The sequence below is a fragment of the Cervus canadensis genome, chromosome 3, assembly GCF_019320065.1.
Source record: "Cervus canadensis isolate Bull #8, Minnesota chromosome 3, ASM1932006v1, whole genome shotgun sequence".
Lineage (NCBI taxonomy): Eukaryota > Metazoa > Chordata > Mammalia > Artiodactyla > Cervidae > Cervus > Cervus canadensis.
In genome coordinates this window covers 113,358,893-113,382,520 of record NC_057388.1, presented here as the reverse complement: position 1 = coordinate 113,382,520, position 23,628 = coordinate 113,358,893, and the positions used below count along the sequence as shown (strand labels likewise).

Genomic DNA, 23,628 nt, shown 5'->3' with positions numbered 1-23,628 from the left:
GGGAACTTCAGTCTAGTGAGGGAGCCGCAGCAAACAGATGTATCACTGCCGCTAATAATCATTGGCTGGTATTCTTAAAACGTTTACTGGTATGGGATGCCTTAACCTCCAGGAGGTAGCTCAGGAATAATGAGGACCTGATTGGTGTTAAGACACGGGGTCAACACAGATGTTTAAAGAACTTTTGAAGAAATAATCTATCAGTAACCATTTATGCTGATTGATAGATAGGCTCTATTTCATGTCTTGATTCATTTTCCTCACTTTTTTGTTATTACTAGTTTTAATCAGTCTTAAGCTCCATGTGGTTGTTACGAGATTGTGTTATGATTTAGGAATTTCTCTCGTTTGCTTTTCTGCAGCTCTTTCCCACCCTGACCCCCAACCTTCTCCCCAGTTTTGGCCCCGGATCTAGCAAAATTTATTGTTCATTGTTGCCAAACATTTAATTGACTGCAGTTTTTCGGTTCTATTCCCTTGCTTTCCAACTTGGCTTTATCTATAAATCATTCCATAGAGATGAATATCCTGTTCTTGAAATCTTGAGGGAAGCAGTTCCATGGCGTTTCTCAGCAGCAGTTTCTTTTCTTCCTTTTAGTTCAGTAGCCCTGACAGGTAACAAAACTCTTCATTTATGCAACTCAGATCTTCATATTATGGTATTAAATACAGACTTATTTCTCTTAGTTTCCTCAGAGGCACGTGTCTGGTAGCATGTATGCTCTGTGTGGCTCAGTCGTGTCAGACTCTCTGCGTCCCCCTGGACTGTAGCCCACCAGGCTCCTCTGTCCATGGGATTCTCCAGGCAAGAATACTGCAGTGGGTTGCCATTTTCTTCTCCAAGGGATCTTCCCAACCCAGGGATCAAACCCACGTCTCTTATGTCTTCTGCATTGACAGGGGATTCTTTAGCATTAGCTTCACTTGACAATAGTAAGCACCCAGTAAGCATTTGAATGAGGAATAATTTTATGAACCAGTTTTACATTCTCTTTGTTGTGATAACTGCACCTTAATTTTTTTCTCTCCTAACACCCAGTTTTTGAAAATTAATAAGGAAGTGTGAGAAACAATAAGGTGATGTCAGTCCTGCTTAATTCATAGGAACAAGTGACGTAATTCACCTGAAAATGTTTTGTAAATTCCTTAACACGGTGTCTCACTTCGCTTCTGGTGAACAATTAAAATCTGGATTATCTGCATCACATGCCCTCACGTGCCCCTCTGTGTGCTGGAGATGTGGGGATGAGTGTGCCTGTTAGACTCCAGAGAGCACTTGTACAGAGCACACCGGAACTCCTTAGACACTGTTTTTAAAAATGAGAACGGTGAGGTCAGGGTTTGTATTTTTCAAAAGGCTTCCTTGGTGACCCTGATATGTATACATCTCACCTTGCCCCCTCAAGAGAGCAACAATAAACCAATGCTACTATTGACAGAACTACACCTTTTTTTTTTTTTTTTTTACTAAAATGGGTGTCTACTTTAATAAGCATGTAATTGATATTGTGTATTGTGTGAGGAACACATTGTTAAACAAGCCTTCATACAGTTCATTGTTATTCTAGCCTTTTTAATAGCGATGATACATACACTCAGGTTGCCGTCCCCGTTTACAGCCGCGGCTGATCCTGCAGTCTTTCTCTGCTGTTTGCAGACCTGGTCCCCTTTGTCCGTGTCCTCCTGTCAGTGGCTCCCAGAGAAGCTCCTTCCCTGGTACCTCTTCGTGTCTTGGCCCTGCAGCACTTGTGGCCAGCAGGGTGCTGCAGAGATGACCATGAGCCAGTGTGAGGCTTCAAGCCATAAGAAGTTGGCAGCTTCCAGCAGTTCTGGGGGGGACACTCAGGAGAGGACCCGTTGGGAGGGAGAAGGTCCAGCCCTCCCTACTGAGTCGCCCACAGCCACCCACCTGTTGAGGGAGCCAGCCAAGCCCAGCCTTGCTTGTAGAATCTGGAGCAAATGAAATGGATGTTGGTTTCAGCCACTAAGTTTTGAGGTGTTTGTTGTGCAGTGAGTGATAACTGAAACAGTAATTTTCTGCAGTAGTGTGTGTGTGTGTTTTTTAATTGATATTTTTTCATGTGAGTGTGAGAATTTAGCTTCAGTTACTGTTACTGTATATAATTTTCTTAGCCAAGTTAATAGAGATAATTATTAGAATGTTGGCTAGGATTAAATGAATGTCTAGAATACGTGGTTAGGTAATAAGTCCTCAGTAACTGTCATTATTATTACATACCAGATATTCAACATGTATTTTAATTTAATCCTTACAACCATCTCTAAAGTAGGTACTATTATTGTCTCTATTTTACAGTGAGGAAACAGACCAGGAGAACTGCCTACTGTCACTTACCTCATAGTCACCATCCTATCCTGCTTGGTGAAAAAAAGTCAGTGTATTGTCTTCCATTTGTTGTACATTTTTAAAAATCAAGTTTTGTCTTCCTCTGTCCGACTTCAGTTAGCATAATATCCTCCAAGACAAATACTCTATGATGTATCTCTTATTTGTGGAATCTTAAAAAATACAACAAAGTAATAAATATAACAAAGAAGAAGCCAACTCATAGATAAAGAGAACAAACTAGTGGTTACCAGTGGGGAGAGGGAAGTGGAGGGGCAAAGTAGAGCTGGGAGATTAAGAGGTACAAACTAGTAGGTATAAAAAGGGGAATATAGGCAATATTTTATAGTAACTGTAAATGGAGCATTCCCTTTAAAATAGTGAATCACTGTATTATACATCTCTAACTTCTGTAATATTATACATCAATAAAAAAGAGGCCAAATTTTGTTGAGGTTTAATTTATGTATAATAAAGTATCCATTTTAAGTGTAAAGTTAGGTGTGAGTTTTGGTAGATTTATTCACCTGTTTAAAACCACTGCTGCAGTCAGAATAAGAAACATTTTCATCATCCCCCGTAGTTCCCTCATAACTCACGCCACTCCCAGGCAAACAGTGATCTGCTTTCCGTTACTGTCAGTTAGTTTTTCTTGTTCTGAAATTCACATAAATAGAATCATGCAATGAATACTCTTTGTCTAACTTCTTTCAATGAGTATGTTTTTGAGAGCTATTCATGTGGTAACATGTGTAAGTTTCTTCTTACTGCCAAGTAGTAGTCTGTTGTATGGACACACCTTGATCTGTTTCTCCAATCACTTGTTTCCAGTCTTGCACTGCTAAGAATAAAGCTTTGATGAGCATTTATTGTGTCTTTGTCAACATGCAGTCATTTCTCTTTGGTGATTATCTTGGAATGAGGTTAGGGTCACATATGTGTTGAGTTTATAGTTTTCTGAGCAACTACCAGTTTCAGCTGCCGTTTTACACGCCCACCAGCAACAGATGAGACCCATCCTCATTGCTGCTTGCTATCGTCAGTTCTTTTAACTTTGGCCATCCTGATGTGGTTTTGCTGTTATGCCATGAAAATTTGAATTTCGCGATGACTACTGACTTTGGACATCTTCTCATACATCTTGTGGTCATTTGTATATCTTCTTTTGTGAAACGTCCGTTCAAGTGTTTTGCCTTTGTTATTGGGTTCTTTTTATTGAGGTATATATTCTGAACAAAGTTCTTTTTCATATATATATAATACTTTCTCCTAGTCCATGGCTTCCTTTTCATTTTCTTGTGTTTCAAAGAACAGAAATTTGTAATTTTGGTAAAGCCCAATTGATCAGTTTCTTTGTTTATGGGTTAGTCATTTTTTTTAATCACATAAGGAGTCTTGGCCTACCTGAAGATCCTATTTTCTCATTTTCTTATGTTTACTTCTAGAAGTTTAATAGTTTTAGCTCATAAGTGTAGGTCTGTGATTCATTTCTAGCTAATTTTTGTGCATAAGGTGAGGGTTAGAATTCTTTTTTAAACTTGAAGTACAGTTAGATGCCGTAAAATTTATCCGTTTGGTGTGTGGCTGTTTCAGCAAACACAGTTATGTAACCACGTGACATGGAGCAGTTTTCTCTCAGTCCCCAGGAGGCCCATGTGCCCCTCATAGTCAGCCCTTGCCCCCCTTGTTTGCTGTCCCTGTAGTTTTGTCTTTTCCAGAATGTAATATAAATGGAATCCATTTGAAGTTTATCCATGTTGTTGGGTCTGTCAGTCTAATCCTTCTCTATTGCCGAGTTGTGTTCCTTTGTGTGAATTTCATATAATTGTTTATCCAATCACCTGTTGAAGGACTTTTGGTTTGTTTCCACTTTGGGGCAGTTACGAGCAAAGTTGTTAATGGGTAATGCTTGCAACTTTTTGCGTGACCTTAGTTTTCATTTATCTTGTATAAATGCCTTAAGAATGGGACTGTTGGGTCATCTGATAAATATATGTTTTATTTTTTTATTTATTTATTTTTGTATGTTTTATTTTTTAAAAACCTTTTCCAAAGTGACTGTACCATTTTGCATCCCTTCCAGACAGATCAGTTGCTCCACATCCTCTCCAGTACTGGCGTTGTCAGTATTTTTTATGGTAGGCATTTTTAATTAGACATTTTAATCACTGTGATTATATTTGCATTTTCCTAATGAATAATGATAAGCATCATTTCATGAGCTTACTTGCCATTTGAACATTTTCTTTGTTAAAGTGTTCAGATCTGTTGTTCATCCACTTAATTGGGTTGTTTTCTTACTGGTAAATTTTGAGAGTTTTTTACATACCCTGATTCATGCCCTTTGTCAAATAGTATGTTTTGCACCTGTTTTCTCCAGGTCTGTGGCTTCTTTTCCCACTCCCTTAACAAGATTTATCACTGACCATTTTTCATTTTGACGAAGTCCACTATATCCTTTTTTTGTTTATAGATTGCACTTTTGAAATCTTGACTCAAAGTCACAAGGATTTTTCTCCTATGCTGTCTTCTGGAAGTTTCATAGTTTAGGTTTTACAGTTTGGTCTGTGATCCATTTTCTCATCCTAGAATTTGATATGAGATGCAGCAGGTTCTTTCTGTTACAATATTGACATCCAGTTGTGGCAGCACACTTCTCTGGAAAAGGTTCTTCTCCCTTGAATTGCCTTGCACCTTAATCCAAAATTAGCTGAACATTTATACATCTGGGTTTATTTCCAGGGCCTGTATTTTGTTACATTCATCTGTATATTGTCTTTATGCCAGCCAATACCACACTGAAGTTTTTGTTTACCTTACAGATTAATTTTCTCTTTTTTTACCCCCTTTTTTGGTTTGTAATAAGTACTTACTTTGAAGCAGGTGAAAATCTGCATTTTTCATTTCTAGTGCATTTTTCAGAATTTCATCCTGATCTTCCTGGTCTTTCACCTTCTCACATCCCTCTTATGACTGGAAATTCTCCAGTTTTTTTTTTTTTTTAAAGAGGATTAAGTGGAAAATCTTTGGTGGTTCCTTTTTTAAAAAAAAAAAAAAGATAGTAACAGCAACAACACTCTCCAGTCCTATGGAGGGTGGGTGGGTGTACTTTTCACATGGGTGCTTTTCTCTCTATTAAGGTTACAGGATCCTTGTAGGTGGCAATCAGGCGTATCACACTGAAGTCTTCTTTAGATTGTCATAGAATCTTACTATGGTGATCATAATTTGGGAAAATCTTTATTGACTTTGGAATGCTATACTAGAGTTCAGTAATCATTTATAGGTGATTACTATAATCACCTATGCTTTGTAGTTGTAATTTCAAGTAATCATCATACACGTGAGCGTTTAGGGCCCAGCAGCATACTGGGGCTCACACCATAATCTGAATTCAAATCCTGAGCCTTAACCCACAGTGCTGTTTCTACTCATTGTCTCCTTGTTGCCAGGATGTACTGTGATTTTCAGTTACTAGTGCACTCATCAACCCCTGCCCCCCGAGACTGCGGTTAAGAGATGATGTTTCTCAGAGTAAGAGGAGTCCTGTAAGTGGGAAAAGATGATTTTTCAGTGGTGAATGCTTTTTGCCTTGTAGATATAACCACAGTTACTCCATTATTTCCTTGAAATGTATTTTATGTGAACTAGAAATGTATTTCAAAAGATGTTACCTAGGGTTTTTTAAACAAGGTGTTTGTGAAAAAGAAGTTTTTTCATAATCCCTTGATCGTGTTTAACCTGTTTTTTCCTAAGTCTTTGTTTATGTTGGCCGTGCTGGGTCTGCATTGCCGCATGGACTTCTCTCTAGCTGCAGCGAGGGCTCCCCACATGGTGGCTTCTCTCATTGCAGAGCGCGGGCTCTAGGCACGTGGGCTCAGTAGTTGCGGTACATGGGCTCAGTTCCTCACGCCTGTAGGGTCTTCCTGCTTCAGGGGTCAAACCTGTGTCTTCTGCATTGGCAGGAGGATTCTTTACCCCTGAGCCACCAGGGAAGCCCCTTTTCCACAAGTTTTTAAAAGTAGAAGTGATGCCTTGGATAATCTCTGGAAACTCTTGGCATATTTTTGTTAGTCTTTGGAGTCTTTGTAAGATTAATCTCAGCTATTCCAGTTGCTCTGATGGCTGTTTTTTCTCAGCAGTGAGGGTTTTTGTGTGATTAGGAATTTGGGATTGCAGGTTGGTTTAAGAGTTGTTCTCCTCTTACTTCCTCTGCCATCCATCTTTACCACTCCTTTCTTCAGGGTTTTTCTTTAGCCTTCATCCGGCCCCTGTCCACGACCCTCTCGTGAGGCGCTTGTTTGGTTCCTGGTTCAGTTCAGTTTAGTTGCTCAGTCGTGTCCAACTCTTTGCAACCCCATGGACTGCAGCACTCCAGGCTTCCCTGTCCTTCACCAACTCCAGGAGCTTGCTCAAACTCATGTCCATTGAGTCGGTGATGCCATCCAACCGCCTTATCCTCCCTCAGTTGTCCCCTTCTCCTGCCTTCAATCTTTCCCAGGATCAGGGTCTTTTCCAATGAATCAGTTCTTCACATCAGGTGGCCAAAGCATTGGAGTTTCAGCTTCAGTATCAGTCCTTCCAATGAATATTCACGACTAATTTCCTTTAGGATTGACTGGTTTGATCTCCTTGCAGTCGAGGGGACTCTCAAGAGTCATCTTCAACACCACAGTTCAAGAACATCGATTCTTCGATACTCAGCTTTCTTTATAGACCAGCTCTCATATCCATACGTGACTACTGGGAAAACCATAGCTTTGACTAGACAGACCTTTGTAGGCAAAGTAATGTCTCTGCTTTTAGTATGCTATCTAGGTTGGTCATAGCTTTTCTTCCAAGGAGCAAGTGTCTTTTAATTTCATGGCTGCAATCACCATCTGCAGTGATTTTGGAGCCCAAGCAAATAAAGTCTGTTACTGGTTCCTGGTACGGAATCTGTGACTGTGTCCTGTCCTGTCCCTTTGCCACCCCCATCCCAAACATATGAAAAATATGGACTCCACCACCCCATGCTTGGTGGGCAGCTTTCTTTTAAATTTCTGGCTCGGATCTTCTGAGGATCATTCAAGACAGCTACTAGAAGGCATCACTTTTACAAAGCTTCTTTTACAAAGACCTAAGTTCCTTGAGAAATTTTGCTTCCAGGTTCTGTCAGTTATGAGTGGGTGTAGAGTCAAGTGATAAATAGTGTTTCTTAAAGTGGAGAAGACTCCTATCACTCTAAAATTGAAATTTATTAAATAAAAGAGTAGTGATCTGAGTGATCTTCAAAATAAGATACTTAAATTTTCACTTCTAACTGCAGTAATATTGCAATCAGTTAGGATGCTTTTGACTGCAAAGTAATTTATCTTGTGCTGGCTTAAAGAATAAGAAAAGGGTGCATGTGCGTGCTAGGTGGCTTCAGTTGTATCTGACTCTTTGCGACCCCATGAACTGTAGCCTGGTAGTCCGTTAGGCTCCTCTGTCCATGGGATTCTCCAGGGAAGAATACTGGAGTGGGTTGCTATTCCCTTCTCCAGGGTTTCTTCCTGACCCAGGGATCGAACCTTCATCTCTTATGTCCCCTGCATTGGCAGCTGGGTTCTTCATCACTAGCGCCACCTGGGAAGTCCAAGGAAAGGGTATTCTTTCACATAAATGAAAGACTGGCCGTTGATTGAGTGAGTGGTCAGTCAGCTGAAGAACAGAGTTTCTTCCATCTCTCTTTCTGCCATCCTTGACCTTGATCCAGTGGTTCTTAAACTTGTGGCCCGTTAGAATCACTCAGAGAGCTTTTTAAAATCCCCACCCCCAACTGTGCCTTTACTAATTTGATCAGAATTGCTTGGGGGTGAGGCCCTGCCAATAGTTTTTGGAATTCCCTAGGTAATTCTGGAGTGCAGCTAAGATTGAGAACCAGAGCTCTAAACTTTAGAGCTTGGTTTGGAGATCAGTATCACCAGGGAGCTTGGTAGAAATGGAAAATCCCACACCCCACCCTAGATCGAATAGATTAACAATCTACACTTTAACATGGTCCCTGGGAGAACTCCTTGTTCTTCAACATTAGGGAAACCCTGCTGATTTTTATATTTCAAACAAGCTGGAATTCCCGGAGGAGTTAGCAAAATACTGACACATGGGCCCACCCCAGGAAATTCTGATTCATAGGAGTCCTGACATGTTACCTAGATCCTGGGTTTTGCTGTTGCATCCCATAGGATTCAAGGCATTCATTTGTCCTGTTATTTCCTGTAAATTGGCAGTTAAATCTAACATTTGGGTTAGATTTAGGTGGTTTTTTTTTCTTTTTCGTTTCCCAACCTTCTTAAAATTGCTTCCAGGTTAAAGGTCTCTGTTTGCATCAGGAGACCCATAATACCTGGTTATTTTTCTTTTTGTGGCATTAATAGCTGCTCCTTATTGTTGCTTAGATCCATTCATTCATTAGTTTAAAAAATCATGGTAAATGTTGATTTTATCCTTTTGTTTACAAGGAACAGATGCATATTTTCTCTAAATTTACTGCATTTGTTGTGCTTATCTTTTTTTTTTTTTTTTTTTAATGTACTTCTCACTGTTAGAACTTACATACCCCAGAAAGGTTTCTGTCTGTTTGGTGATGGATCCGATCCCAGTGCCTACAAACGTGCCTGGAATGTGTGTGCCCTATGCTCAGTCGTGTCTGACTCTTACAGCCCGCTTAAGAGCTGCTTAATAGATATTTGAGTAAGTTAATGAATTAACCCATAGTCAGGACTTTGAAAACTCGGGCTTCAGAATAGAACGAAATGTTATCAAGCTTGACATCGTAGAAAATACAACTGTTTGGACGCAGAACTGGGAGGAAAAAAGGTGCTTGTACAGGTTGAGGGGCACACCTCCTTATTTTAAAAAGTGGCTAGTCCAGCACTTCTGTCTCTAACTGATGAGACTGGAAATCAAGGTTTCAGTGCCAGTTGTTGTACTTGGTCGCTCAGTTGTGTCCAACTCTGCGACCCCCGTGGGCTGCAGCATGCCAAGTTCCTCTGTCCTCCACTACCTCCTGGAGCTTGCTCAAACGCATGTCCATTGAGTCACTGATGCCATCCAGCCATCTCATCCTCTGTTGCCCCCTTTTCCTCCTGCCTTCAATCTTTCCCAGCGTCAGAGTCTTTTTCCATTGAGTCGGCTCTTCACATCAGGTGGCCTAAGTGTTGGAGCTTCACTTTCAGCGTCAATCCTTCCAGTGAATACTCAGGGTTGATTTCCTTTAGGATGGACTGGGTCGCTCCGCGTTCAGTCGAGGGGTCCTCAGGGGTCTTCTCCCGCACCGCAGCATGAACGCTGCGGCAGTGGCACCATCCGGCTCTGGGGAGTGGGCAGGGGAGCAGAGCGTCTGCAGCTGGGTGGCCGCGCAGCCCTGGTCCTGCAGAGATGGACGTGCAGCAGTCCCAGCCTGGCCCAGGCCAGGGGGCGCTTGGAATTGTTCTGAGTTGCAGGCTTCCCAGTGCCTTGATTTCTTTTGTAAAAGGAAACCACTGCTTCTCTTCCTTCATTGCTTCCACAGCTTTAGCCTCTGTTTCCCTGACTTTTAACTAAAAGCTCCTGACACCAGAGGCTCCACACTTTTTGTCGGGTATTGTGGTCAGGTGATGACAGGACATACAAGTCGCACGCGTCCCCACGGTTGTGTTTCCCTTGGGTTAGTGGGCAGAGCGTTAAGTCCCAGATCTTTTGTGTCTCGCGCACTCATCTCTGGTTCAGCAGGCAGCACCCGACAGCTGCAGCGCCCAGCCAAGTCTCTCTCCAACCCTGAGAACAGAAGGGGAACATAACTTAGAATATACTGCCTGGGATTTTTAAACAGACTTAATAAGTATTTCAGAGGCATGTGAAAAACCAGATGGATTGGAGCAAACCAGTGGAGAAACGAAGAGTGAGTTTAGAAGTGTTCGAGGAAGATGGTGTGGAGGAGACCAGGAGAGGATGGGGTCTAGAGCCAGGGGCTGGAATTACTTTGTGGAGAGGAGGGTGTGCTAACCGCACACCTTAGCCTCGAGGTGACAGTGTGAAGAGGGCAGGGCAGGGGCTGCCTTGCACAGCCCAGTGCTCCCTGCTCACTGTCAGATGTGCGCGGAGCCGAGACGAGGGTGAATGGAAAACCGTGGGGTCACGGCTGTTACCTTTAAGGCTCAGCCCTAGCTGGTAGTCACGGGTGTATCCTAGTTCCCAGCACAGTATGTGTGTGCTTTAAATGCTTCTGATCTCAGCTGCTGGGAAGAACTGGAGGATTTGGGAAGACCCTTCAGGCTGAAGGAGGTAGTTGATTTGGAATGGTCAGATTTGAACTTGTTGCCTGGTGGGGGGTGGGGGGGCGGGTATTAAACTTCAGGGTGCAACAATTGAGTGGGGGGGTTGTTAATATTCCCATCTGGGGCGGGAGGACTTACTTCCTGGTGGTCCAGTGGTGAAGAATCCACCTTCCAATGCAGGGGATTCAGGTTTGATCTCTAGTCGGGGAGCTAAGACCCCACATGGCACGGGGCAACTAAGCCCCTGAGGCTGCAACCAAGATGCCACTTGCAGCAACCTGATGCAGCTAAAAATAAATATATAAAAAAATATATATATATACTCCTATCCAGGAGGTTTGGATGGGCTCAAGAATTTGCATTTGTAGCAAGTTACCCTGTGACACTGCCAGAACCACACTTGACTGCTTTGCTAGGGAAGGGACACCCCAGAAAGGATTCCTAAAGAGGGGACCGGGGGAGAGGGGCACAGCTGGAGAGTGTTGCCAGCCTACACAGCTGCAGCTGAGCTCAACAGGCTCAGGAAAAGGCCAAAGATTAGATTGAGATCAGAGGATTTATCAGCGAGCCCAGAGAAAGGAAATCAGTGGCTTCTGATAAAAGAGCATTGCATCGTAGTGCATAGTGATTTATCTTGGGGCTTAAACTGTAGGGAAGGAGGCGAGCCGTGGTAGAGATTGGAGATTCAAGAGAATCAGAGAGTCACGTGTGTCTAACTTTTTTTGGCTTCAACCTGTAGTAAGAAACACATTTTACCCCAGTCATAAGTGTTTTTTAACTGTTAGTTTCATGGCGACTTTATTATTTGCAGTCCACGCTGATGTGCCTGTTTCTTTAAAAACAGTGCTGGTCACAGCTTTGTTGAATATATTGATTTCATGATCTAGTGGGGTTATGACCCCTAGTTGGACAACATTGCTTTCAGAGATGGGCTGGATTACGTGATGGGAGTCAGAAGGTGAGGGCGCTGGGAAGTGCAGATGTTGGAGGTGGAGTTATCTGGGTGTTTCATGGCGTGGAGATGGTTATTGGTGGCAGGCCCAGTGAGCTTGGACAGCTTACGTGCATGGTCATCAAAGTCCTGTACGTTGAGTTTAAGGACTCAGGGGGACAGTGAAAGCAGTTCTTGGCATGAGTTGTGTCCCAGATCCATGACTTCGGTCCTCATGGACCGTTCTTCCAAGGACTTGATAGCCTAGCAGATTGAAACCTACTCCTCCCCATTTTATCCCTGTGATCTCGTGACTGCTATTCCAGAGGATGCTGGTTTAGAGTCAGGGAGGGGATAGAGAAGGATACCTGTGTTTTTCTTTTTGGAGAATAAACATGGAAAGTCATTCAAAATTAATCTGAACTACTAAACGTTTGTATAAATAGCACCCATTTTGTAACAGTCATGAAGTGTGAGATTCAGTTAACAACCTTGAAGGTTTATCTTCTGTTGTGAAAATACTGGGTGAAAAAACTTAGTTTGCTGAATCACTGTTGCAAAATACATATAAATATGGCAGTGCTATTTTTAATCTGGTTAAAAAGTTCAGAAGAAACTTTTTAAAAATAATTTTTATGATTTTTAAAACTGAGGTCGTTCTTAGTTTGGAGAGAAACTATTTGGAAGATAGTTGTGGATAGTATTGAAATATGTTATTTTCAAACCTTTTAAAGATAATACAGTTATAAAATGAGTGATTTATGTCTCTGTATTGATAAACCCTCATCTGGGCACGTGCTGCTTTTCCTTTTCTCTCAGATCACGCCTGTATTGTTTTCATACAACGTTTCTCCGTAGAGTTGATCTGGAGTTGAGATTCTCTTCAGATTTAAAACTTAATGCACGTTCTGAGAGCCTGACCATTGTTGAACCATCTTCAGGAAATAACTAGTGTTTCAGAATCTGAATTGGATAAGGACAAAAGCCAAAGTAAATTTTTGAACTTATTATGGGGGGAGACTTTGAAAGGTGATCAAGTAAAGAACATAGTTTGCTGTAGATTAGCGAAGTCTCTTGTGGCTGCTGCAAGCAGACTGCTTGTGAACTTGACCGAGGATCTGAATGGCCTGTTTGGAGGATGAGGTTGGTGAGGGCACCTCTCAAAGCCAGGAGTGACTAGAACCAGGACTGAGAGCCCTGAGTAGTGGGATTTACTTACTGAGAATAGTTGTTGTTTAGTGCTGACTTGCAAAGACTTTAGCCCTAGTTATCTTATAGTTCTACTTTTGAATGGAAACAGTAAACCACTGTGTCAGGTCTGCAAATAGCACCTTCCTGTTCCTTCTTAATATAAGTATTTAATGATCTCTGCTTAGGGGAGAGTCCCAAGGATGAAAGACCCAAGGGAGACCTAGCTTTTCCTCAGTCCCACTTCTGCTCATGAATAATCCCCTTTTCCAGTGACCATTCTGAGTGGAGTCCGGCTTGCTCCCTGGGGAGCTGGGGTTTCAACTCTCGTGTCCCAGTTACTCCCGAAAAGCAGAGTTTGCCGTCAGCCTGCCTGTGATCTGAGTTGAACTACGTTGTCTGCTTTTGTCAGAATAATTACTTGCCTTTTCCAGTTAAATGTTCATTTAGCCTAGTAACTCATGCCCTTTATAAAGATATAAGTAGGGAATTTTCACTGGATATGTGCCAATAATTATATTTTTTCAGTGTGGTCCACTGTTTATCTATACCTATGTTTTTGCACTTTACTCATGCTGTCTTATCTATTGTGAGTAAAAAAAGTGAAGAAGCGTTAGTCGCTCAGTCGCGTCCAGCTCTTTGCGACCCCATGGATCGTAGGCCATCAGTCTCCTCTGTCCATGGGATTCTCCAGGCAGGAATACTGGAGTGGGTTGCCATTTCCTTCTCCAGGGGATCTTCCCAGCCCAGGGACTGAAACCCGGTCTCCTGCATCGCAGGCAGATTCTTTACTGTGTGAGCCCCCAGGAAAGCCCTTCCTGTGTGTGACTCCTTCCTTTGGTCGTCACTTCAGAAGTTGACTCAGTAATTTCTGAGGCTGTTCCCCACCCCACCCCACCCCTGCAAGTAAGGCTGTTGAGACTTATCTGGTGCCAGCACATTATGGTTTATTACTATCTAATCCAGTGTTTCCTACTGGTTTCCCTCTTTGGGGAAGCTTAACATGTATAGCATAGCATACCTTCTTTCTTTCACTGATTTTAATCTAATTCTACTTTTAAAAAGCTATAAAAATCATTTTTAATTCCTTTTTTAAAAATTCTTCAAAATTTTTCAGCCTTGCTAACTTATAAAAGAAGTGTTTGGTTTTTTCCTTCTTGCTGCTTTCATTGCATAAAAGAGTTTTGTTATATTTTGAGCTAAATGTCCCTTTAAGGGGAGGCCAGGTGTTACCATCTCCCTCATCAAAATTTTCTCAAAGTCAAAACATTTCCTCCATGGACATATGCTTTCCTCTTAAAATACAAAATCACAAATGAGCTAAGGCTGTGTATGTCCCTTGAGGAAAAACAAAGCCAAAGAAAAAAACAAACATACAGAAACGCAGGGCAGTGGACACATAGTGCGATACAGTAGAGCACGGTTTCTTTTGACCGCAGCGCGTCTGAAGTGTGTGGCATTGCTGGATGACCACCGCAGCTCTGTGCCACAGGCCGGCCGGTACTCGGACACCAACACAGACTAGACGTGTGTTTCTTACTAGGTTGGTGCAAACATAATTGCAATTTCAGATCATGAATTTTAAATCATTATAACTAGGCTCAAACACATCTTTATTAATCAAAATGGGAACCATTACTATCAACACATTTTTGCCAATGAGAGCTAAGTTTGTTTATTCCTGTGGCGTGAAAACCTGTCCTTCAGGATTTGATGAACTCGTGGAAAGCATTTTCTGCCTCCTGTTGGTTGTGGAAGTGTTTTCCCTACAAAAAGTTGTCAAGATGCTTGAAGAAGTGGTAGTCGGTTGGCGAGAGGTCAGGTGAGTATGGCAGATGAGGCAAAACTTCATAGCCCGGTTTGTTCCACTTCTGAGGTGTTGGTTGTGCGGTCGGGCGGTGTCCTGGAGAAGAACCGGGCCTGTCCTGGTGACCAGGGCCGGCTGCAGGCCGTGCAGCTGTCAGCGCATCTCACCGATTTGCCGAGCGTGCTTCTCAGATGTAATGGTTTCTCCGGGATTCAGAAAGCTGTAGTGGACCAGACGGGCAGCAGATCACCAGTGACCATGACCTTTTCTGGTGCAAGTTTGGCTTTGGGACGTGCTTTGGAGCTTCTCAGTCCAACCACTGAGCTGGTCACTGCCGGCTGTTGTATAAAATCCCCTTTTCATCACACATTACAACCCAATAGAGAAGTGGTTCGTTGTTGTTGCATAGACTTAAGACAACACTTTAAAATGACAATTTTTTGAATTTTGGTCTGCTCGTGTGGCACCCACTTACTGAGCTTTTTCACCTTTCCAGTTTGTTTCGAATGCCAAATGACCATAGAATGGTCAACGTTGAGTTCTTCAGAAACTTCTCATGTAGTTTGTAAGAGGATCAGTTTCAGTGATTGCTCTGCATTGGTCCTTGTCACCTTCCGATTGCTGGCAACTGTGCTCCTCATCTTCCAGGCTCTCGTCTCCTTTGCGAAACTTCTTGAACCACCACTGCACTGTATGTTTGTTAGCAGTTCCTAGGCCAGATGCATTGTTGATGGCAAGTTGTCGCCACTGCTTTAAGACCCGTTTTGAATAAGAAACCGCTTGAATTTGCTTTTTGTCTAACATCATTTCCCTAGTCTAAAATAAATATGAAATAAACAGCACATAATAAGTCATTAGTAAAAAAGCATAAAGCAAGAAACACACGTTAAAATGATGTATAACATAACCATATTTATTTAAGAATGTATTCCAGTATCAAATGGCAGATTCCAGCAGTGCAAAACTTCAATTGTTTTTGGACCAACCCGATAATTTCTGTTGACCTGTTTCCTAGTCATGAATATAAATTGACGTCTTTTGTGGTATTAGTGTGAGCCCCTCAAAGGTCTGAGCACGTGTGTCTGCAGTGTGTCAGGCACTGCGCTTGTCTTGGTAGACTGATTAGTGAAAGAAGATCCTTTCAGACAGCTTTTAAGCACAAAAAAGAAAGAAAACAAGACAGCTGAGACAGTGACTGGCAAGGAGTGGGTGCCATCTCCAGTTGGGCGGTCTTAGAGAGGGATGTTTGAACTCAGGCCAGAATAACAATAAAGTGTGTACAGTCAGAGATGGGGGTGGGGCGGCCGGGACAAAGGCATGAAGGCGGCAGGAACTTGGTGAACATGGAAGGATATGACTGGAGCTTGGGGGTGCGGGTGGATATAAAGATGGTAGGATATGACCTAGCTTCCCTGGTGGCTCAGACGGTGGAGCGTCTGCCTGAACCGCGGGAGACCTGGGTTCCTTCCCTGGGTCGGGAAGATCCCCTGGAGAAGGAAATGGCAACCCACTCCAGTACTCTGGCCTGGAAAAGCCCGTAGACCAAAGGAGCCTGGTAGGCTACAGTCCATGGGGTCTCAAAAAGTTGGACATGACCGAGTGACTTCACTCCTTGGAGGTGGGGGTGGGCGCAGCAGGTGCGGTAGGGATCCCTGGTGGACAGAGCCTGGGACCGTGGGCTGTGGTTTCGAGGCAGGGCTTATTCTGATGGCAGTGAGGGTTTTAAGCAGGGCAGTAACATTTAATTTTCAGAAGCTCTTGTAGACTGCTTTGTAGAGAACAGTCTCAGTTTTTAGCCATCCTAAAGATTCTCTGAACTGTGCTTACTGCACATGCATCCAGAGAGGCCTGCCAGCTTGGGGCTTTTCTCGTCATCTCCCACAGCCCCGACTTTGAAGCTCGTCTGTTTATTAGTTGGAGTGTGTGGGGACTGCCTTTGGTGTGAAAGTTTGAGCCACACCTCTCTGTGGTCTGGAGGGAGGTGGGTACCACCCAAACCCCAGAAGTGTGAAACTCGTCTTGCCAAACTTCTCTCCCTGGCCCTCCCTGCGCATCCTTTGAGGTGGAAGTTCCATGAGATACAGCAGGGCCCGTAAGGTGGGTGCTTAATAACGCTCTAAAAATGTGAGAGAAGGAAGGGTTTGCGGTGAAATTAGGGAGGGGCCACTTCCTATTTCCTGCCAATGAAATCAGTCTGCCCTCCATATGCAGGTTCCACATCCAGGGGTTCAGTCAACCTTGGATGGAAAATATTGGGTTGGGGGGCAAATTTCAGAAAGTTCCACAGAGCAGAACTTGAATTTGTTACACACTGACAACGATTTACATGGAATTTACTCTGTATTACTGGGCATTACAGGTAATCTAGAGACGCATGTCAGTTTCAGGTATACAGCAAAGTGGTTCAGTTTTTTATATATATATATTTTTATCATATTCTTTTCCATTGTAGTCTGTTACAGGATATTGGATATAATTCCCTGTGCTGCACAGTGGGACCTTATTGTTTACAGTTTATATCTGCTAGTCTCAAACTCCTAGTAGATCCCCCCCCCCCCCACCTTCCCCCTTCGGTAACCATAAATTTGTTTTCTGTGTCGGTGAGTCTGTTTCTGTTTTGTAAGTTCATTGATACTGTACCATTTTACATGAGGGACTTGTGTATCTTTGAGTTTTGGTGTCTGAGGGGAGTCCTAGGACCAATCCCCTGGGATTCAGCAGGACAGCTATAATGTGGCCTTGCCCTCTTTCTTCACAGGGTACCCTGTTCTCAAGTCCCCCAGTAGAAATTTACTGACAGTAGAGGGGTGAGAACTTAAGGCTGGTTCTTGATTTGTTAACGTACAGGCGCAATTATTACTGGTGATTTTGTGAAGTCAGAATATTTCTTAATTTTCTTCTGTGTGCCAGGCATTGCGAGGCCTTCAATGTTGAATGATTGAGAGAGAATTTCTACCTTCAAAAAGTTTTTAAAATAGACTTTTATGACATATTTTCAGATGTGTATGTGTTAGTCGCTCAGTCATGTCCAATTCTGTGCGATCCCATGGACTGTAACCCACTAGGCTACTCTGCCCATGGGATTCTCTAGGCAAGAATACTGGAGTGGGTTGCCATTCCCTTCTCCAGGAGATCTTCCCAACCCAGGGATTGAACCCGGGTCTCCTGCATTGCAGGCAGATTCTTTACCAGGGAAGCCCATTTTCAGATTATCCTCTTTAAAAACTATACTTGATAACACTTACAACATCCATAAATTAACTCAAAGAAACTAATCATGCTGTATTAATTTTATGTTCAAAATTAATAACCAGATTTCAGGGACACCAGAGGAAATTAGCTTAGACCTTATTTAAAGGTTTGTTTACTTTTAACAAACTGTGTGATATGCTTATTGGTTAGTACTGTTTGTTAATATCACAGACGTGTTTAATTCATAGTAGCTTCATTGTTTAAATTCCTGTTGTATATATGGAATATATTTCCTCTTAGACTATTTTTGGTAAAATAGTAAAATTGAAGTTTTGTGGGTTTTTTTTTTACCTTAATGTGGCAATCCATACTGAGCTGTTGCTCTCTTTTATAGGGAAATCCTCGTTGACGATTCAGTTTGTTGAAGGCCAATTTGTTGACTCCTACGATCCAACCATAGAAAATAGTAAGTATTGCTTTCAGGGCTTTGTAAGCTGAGAAGCCTGCTTTTTGCTTATCAGCAGCCACTGTGTCTTCCTGGGGGCTTGGACTGCAGAGGGTACTCAGTTAAACCTATGGATCTCCAACCGGAGCCCAGAGAAGCTGCCACAGCTTTACCCATTCACAGGGAATCAGTTTTACTTCACACTGAGTGAGTGATGTCCAGATCCCATTATCTCGAAGTTGTTACTCATTTCCATAGGATCCAGTTCCACATTGGAACCTCCCATTAGAGATGCTGCTGTAAGTGAAGAGTATGCAGTCTTTTCTTTCCTCTTCTCAACGGTAGCCCTTTCTAGTGATTCCCAGCTTGAAAGGATGAAGACACTCCAGATCCTTTGTACCTTACTCTTGTAGACGCGCTAGTCCCCACAGCCCCTTCTAGCTCTAAAGACTTGAGAGGAGGCTGTGAAGAGTGAGCTGTTTCAGGATTGGAAAGAGCCCTTGCAGCGTTTTCTGACAAGTTGCATCCAGAGCTCGTTGGCATTTCAGGCCATGTGCAGAAAAAAGCCCCCAAGACCAGAAACAGCCTCAGCCTTTACTTTGTCCAGTATCAGTCTGTGGTTTCAGAATCTTCTGAAGGATTCTAGGCCCATGACACAAGCCTAGATTGCAGGAAACAGGGAAGAGAACCTGAAGCACTTGCATCCTGGGAAGCTGGTGTTTTGGACGCTGGTCTTACTCCTTGCTGTCTTAGAACTCTAGGTAGACACTGGAACCAAGTCTTAAGTTTCTTAACACCCAGACTTACCTAGCATCTCCGCAGGAGCTTACAGATTTAAACCTGAGATTGTCAGAGTCTGATTGGCATGTTAGACATGAAGCCGACTTAACAGCCGGGTTCATGACTCTTAACAGCTGGATTTGTAGACTTCTCCTGCCCACAACTGCTAGAGAGAAACTTTAAAAAAAAGGCTCACGACAGGTTTGATAGATGATGGCCTGCATGTCACAAAGGCCTCACTACCTGTTTGTACGGCTCTTGAGCAAAGAATGATTTTTACATTTTTTTAATATTTGAAAAAGCCAAAAGAAGAATAATGTCGGTGACATGTGAGTGTTGCATGAAATTCAGATTTCAGGATCCATAAAGTTTTATCAGAACATGGCCCTGCCAAGACAGTGTGCTCCGCTGTCTCTGGCCGTCTTAGCTCTATGATCGCAGAGCTGTTGAGTGGCTGCCTCAGAGACCATCTGGCCCGAAGAGCCTGAAATAGTTACTGTCTGGCCCCTTTCAGACAGAGTTTGCCAGCCTCTGGCTTAAAATACTCAACTGTCCTTCGCGTCCCAGCGTGCTGGTGGCAGGGAAGGAAGCCTGTCGGTTGCTGAGCTGACTCTGGGCAGATCCGAGTTTGAGGTAACCCCTGCCAGTCTCTGGAAGGAGGTGTCCTGACTGCGTCCTGTGTTGATGTGTTTAGCTGGCATCGACTAGTGTGCCAGTGTGAGGAGCAGATTCATCTGAGTGCTACATGCACAAGCTTGGTTGCCTCAACGTCAGAATAAGGACAGAATAACCCATGACGTTGTCCTTAATATTTGCTATACATAGCAGTTTCGCAGTTTGTCCTTAAAGAGATAAGACTCATTTGGGAATTTTATCCATAGATGACAGTTTTCATGGCAAGCTCTGCCCTAAAAGTGCTTCCTCTAATTGTGCCATTTAAAATTGAGTTGGAAGGAAAGTCATGTTGTATATAAATACATTTTCTTTGTATGTAAGTAATGGAACTGATGGAAGTGGGACTTTCTTACCTTGATGCTATCTCAAAACCAGAATATAATCCTGCCTTGAAGGCTGTCAGCATCGTCTTTAATCACATTTTTAATATTTTCCTAACAGTGTTCCATAATAAAGATTGAATTCTCAGTATTTATTAAATCTTTTGGCAAGAGCAGAAATGATTGTCAGAGTATGAGTCCCTTTAAAGTTCATGAGATGGGACCTCCCTGGTGGGCCAGTGGTTAAGAGTTCTCCTGCCAGCACAGGGGACACAGGTTCGATCTCTGGTCCGGGAAGATTTCACATGCCACAGAGCAACTACTGAGCCCTTGCTCTAGAGCCCACGCTCCGCAACAAAAGAATCCCAAGCACTGCAACCAGAGAGCAGCTCCTGCCCACCACAGCTCGAGAAAGCCCATGCAACAGTGAGGACCCAGCACAGCCAAAAATAAATACATAATAAAAAAATTTTTTAAGTTTATGAGGCATACACAGACATGTTCCGTATGTGAGGCTTCTGACCAACTAACAGTGAGAAACCCTCCACCTTTTCCCCCACAATGTAGCGGAAGAAAATTGTTCAGAGAAAATAAGGAATGAGCAAGGAAATGGTTGCCATAAACTTGTTGGTAGCATCATAAGTGAATGTGTGGTTTTATGGTTTTAAAAAACAGTACTCTAAATCTGGGAACCGCTACACCTAACTTTATAATCTAGTCCAGGTTGTTGCTAGCAAACATTCAGTAGTAACAGATCTCTGAAGTATCACTGCAAAAGCAAAAATTCTGGGACTCGGTCATCTTTTAACAGGGGTTTAAGAAAACAGCATCAATAAAACCATGGTAATATTTTCTAGTTTGAGGAAATTTCTAGACCAAATACTGCTCTGCCATTGTGCTTTCCTATATACTGTAGTGTTACTCCCACAACTCAATTCAAACTAGATTGATACGATGAAATGTAACGGTGGTGGTTGTTCAGTTGCTCAGTCGTATCCAACTGTTTGTGACCCCATGGACTGCAGCACGCCAGGTTTCCCTGTCCTTCACTATCTCCCGGAGTTTCCTCAAACTCATGTCCATTGAATGGGTGACGCCATCCAACTGTCTCGACCTCTGTCGTCCCCTTCTCCTGCCTTCAGTCTTTCCCAGCATCAGGATCTTTTCCAAGGAGTCAGTTCTTTGCATCCCGTGGTCAAAATATTGGAGTTTCAGCATCAGTCCTTCCAGGGAATATTCAGGATTGATTTCTTTTAGGATTGACTGTTTGGATCTCCTTGCAGTCCAAGGGGCTCTCAAGAGTCTTCTCCAACACCACAGTTCAAAAGCATCAATTCTTCAGTGCTCAGCTTTCTTTATAGTCCAACTCTCACATCCATACATGACTACTGGAAAAACCATAGCTTTGACTAGATGGACCTTTGTCGGCAAAGCAATGTCTCTGCTTTTTAATAAGCTGTCTAGGTTGGTCATAGCTTTCTTTCCAAGGAGCAAACATCTTTTAATTTCATGGCTGCCGTCACACCTCAATTCAAACTAAATTGATATGATGAAATCTCACAGTGGTAGTTTATAATTTAAAGGAAAAATAGCAGCAGTTCACAGTTTCTGCCATCTGGAGGTAGCACTGTTGGTGAGTTAGTACAGCTCCTCACCGAAAGTTGGGAGATTCTCCTTAGGCATTGTACCACATCACCGCGCGTTGCATGATGGGTAACTTGTCCAGCAGACTATGAATTAGGAGTTCTCAGCACACATTAGTAACACAGATCTTACTTTGTGAGTACCTCATTTTAGAAATCTTTATTAATATGCTGCTTATTTGCTTATTAGGTTTAACTTTAGCTCGTAAGCAGCTGTTCATCTTGCTTGTGGCAGTTTCACGGTTTGAGGTTGGAAATTGGAGGAATTTCTCTAGTGATTAGAAAAGGGAGGGAGAGAGGAGAGCCCAGGTAGAGGCTCGCAGGAGCCGGCTGCCTTTCCCTTTGCACCAGGAGGTCGTGTCGAGTCTTCCTGGCTGTGGAACCCACAGGCGTGCCTCTCATTGCACTTCCCTTTTTTCTGTAGTAACAAGAAGAGGCAGTGTTCCCGCGGCAGATGGAAGGTCTTCAGTTTCATTTCACTGCTGTGTGTAGGAGGGTTTACATCCTCTTCCTGGGGAATGAAATGCTAAAACACTTATTAATATCTTGTTTCTTTTCTGTCTCTCCCCTCACTGGCCAGTACTTCCCCTGTTCCTTGGTTGAATCTCCTGTCTTTCTGACCCGGCTTCGCAGGTGCCCCCGGCGCTTAGACCCTTGCTCTCTCATGACCCTGTCTCTCCCCTCAGCTCAGCTGTTTCAGCTGCCCCCACTGCCCCCTGGATATTTCCTGGGCTTTCACGCTGAACATAACTAAACACAGCCGCACCACGCCCGCACCTCCTCCAGGCCTTCTCTTTGCTGATGGCTGGTGACTTGGGCCTGGAGTTGCTCAGGCAGAAGCTCAGGCGTCATCCTGATCTGCATTCTCTCACACCTGCTTCCAGTCCATGAGAAAACCCTCTGGCTGGCCTGTGCCTTGCGTCTAGAATCCGCCGTTTCTCAGCCCTCCAGGCCAGGCCCCCGTCCTTCTTAGATCATGATAGTCTAGATGGCGTCTCCCGGCGTCCCTCATCCATTTTCGTCCATCTCATTACTCATGGCATAGCCAGAGTGATCACACCAGGTTACTCACCACGTCCTAGCGTGTTCATTACCTTGCCCCTCTCCCCAACCCCACCCTCACTGTTCCCGCAGTCTCAGTGGCTTAGTCTTTCTCACTTTTCCTTGACTTTCTTTCTTTTTCACTTGCAGTTTCAGCTCTGCCTGGATGCTTCTCATAGAGAAGCTAATTGTGTGTGTCTGTCTCTCCATCTGCTTCTCCCTCCTTTTCCTGGGGTGTCAGCCCACCGAGGTCAGAGACAGCAGTATCTTGAACACTTGAAACAGTGCTGGCGGTGAACACCGGTCCCCAGGAAAGAGTTCCTGAGCAGTGAATGTTCTGTCTCGGTGATCTTTTCTGGGTTTCTTGCTCACCAGTGTCCCTGCAGAGCTGCCATCGGGTCTCAGATGTGCTTCTGGTCTCACCTGACTGTGATGGGGAGGGGGCACGTCTTCACACAGGCACACCATGACTGCCCCCGGCTGACAGGCATCAGGAGCAGAGTCAGTCCGCTGTGCACCCCAAATTCAAGCTTACAGCGTGGGGGAGGAGTACAGTAGCGTTTTTCTCTTAGAAGTGATGAAAGCAGTTTATCTTGGGTACTCCCTGTCTTCATATATTCTGATTCAGTTTTCATCTAGTGTGACAATTTCACTGAAGTGATGGTTTTCAAAAAGAGCACAGGAATGATAAAGTGTGGCAGTTGGCTTGAGTGGTCTGCTCTGTGATTCTCACTTTCCTGATTCTAGCCCCACCCTGGTCACATCAGAAAAACTTGGTGCTAGGAAGAGTCTCTTTGATGGTCGCATCTGTTGGGGGCCAGCCTTTCTCTCCCTGGAGAATTCATCATTGAGCTAAGATCTCTCCTCCTCGTCACAGCTTTCTCTCAGGATTTTCATCGGTTACTTTTTACTTTCTCGTTCGTCTGTGGAACAGAATGGCAGAAGTGGGTCCTCTCTCAGTGGAGCAAGGAGTAGGTTCT

General features: G+C 43.5%; 1 protein-coding gene across 1 annotated transcript in view; it reads left to right on the top strand.

The window, feature by feature from the left end:
* Positions 1-23,628, top strand: part of RHEB (Ras homolog, mTORC1 binding) — a 52,384-nt gene that overhangs the window by 13,598 nt on the left and 15,158 nt on the right. Inside the window, exon 2 of the mRNA XM_043464188.1 lies at positions 18,139-18,210. Within this exon, the coding sequence (XP_043320123.1) occupies positions 18,139-18,210 (72 nt within the window). The remainder of the gene's footprint in view (positions 1-18,138; positions 18,211-23,628) is intronic.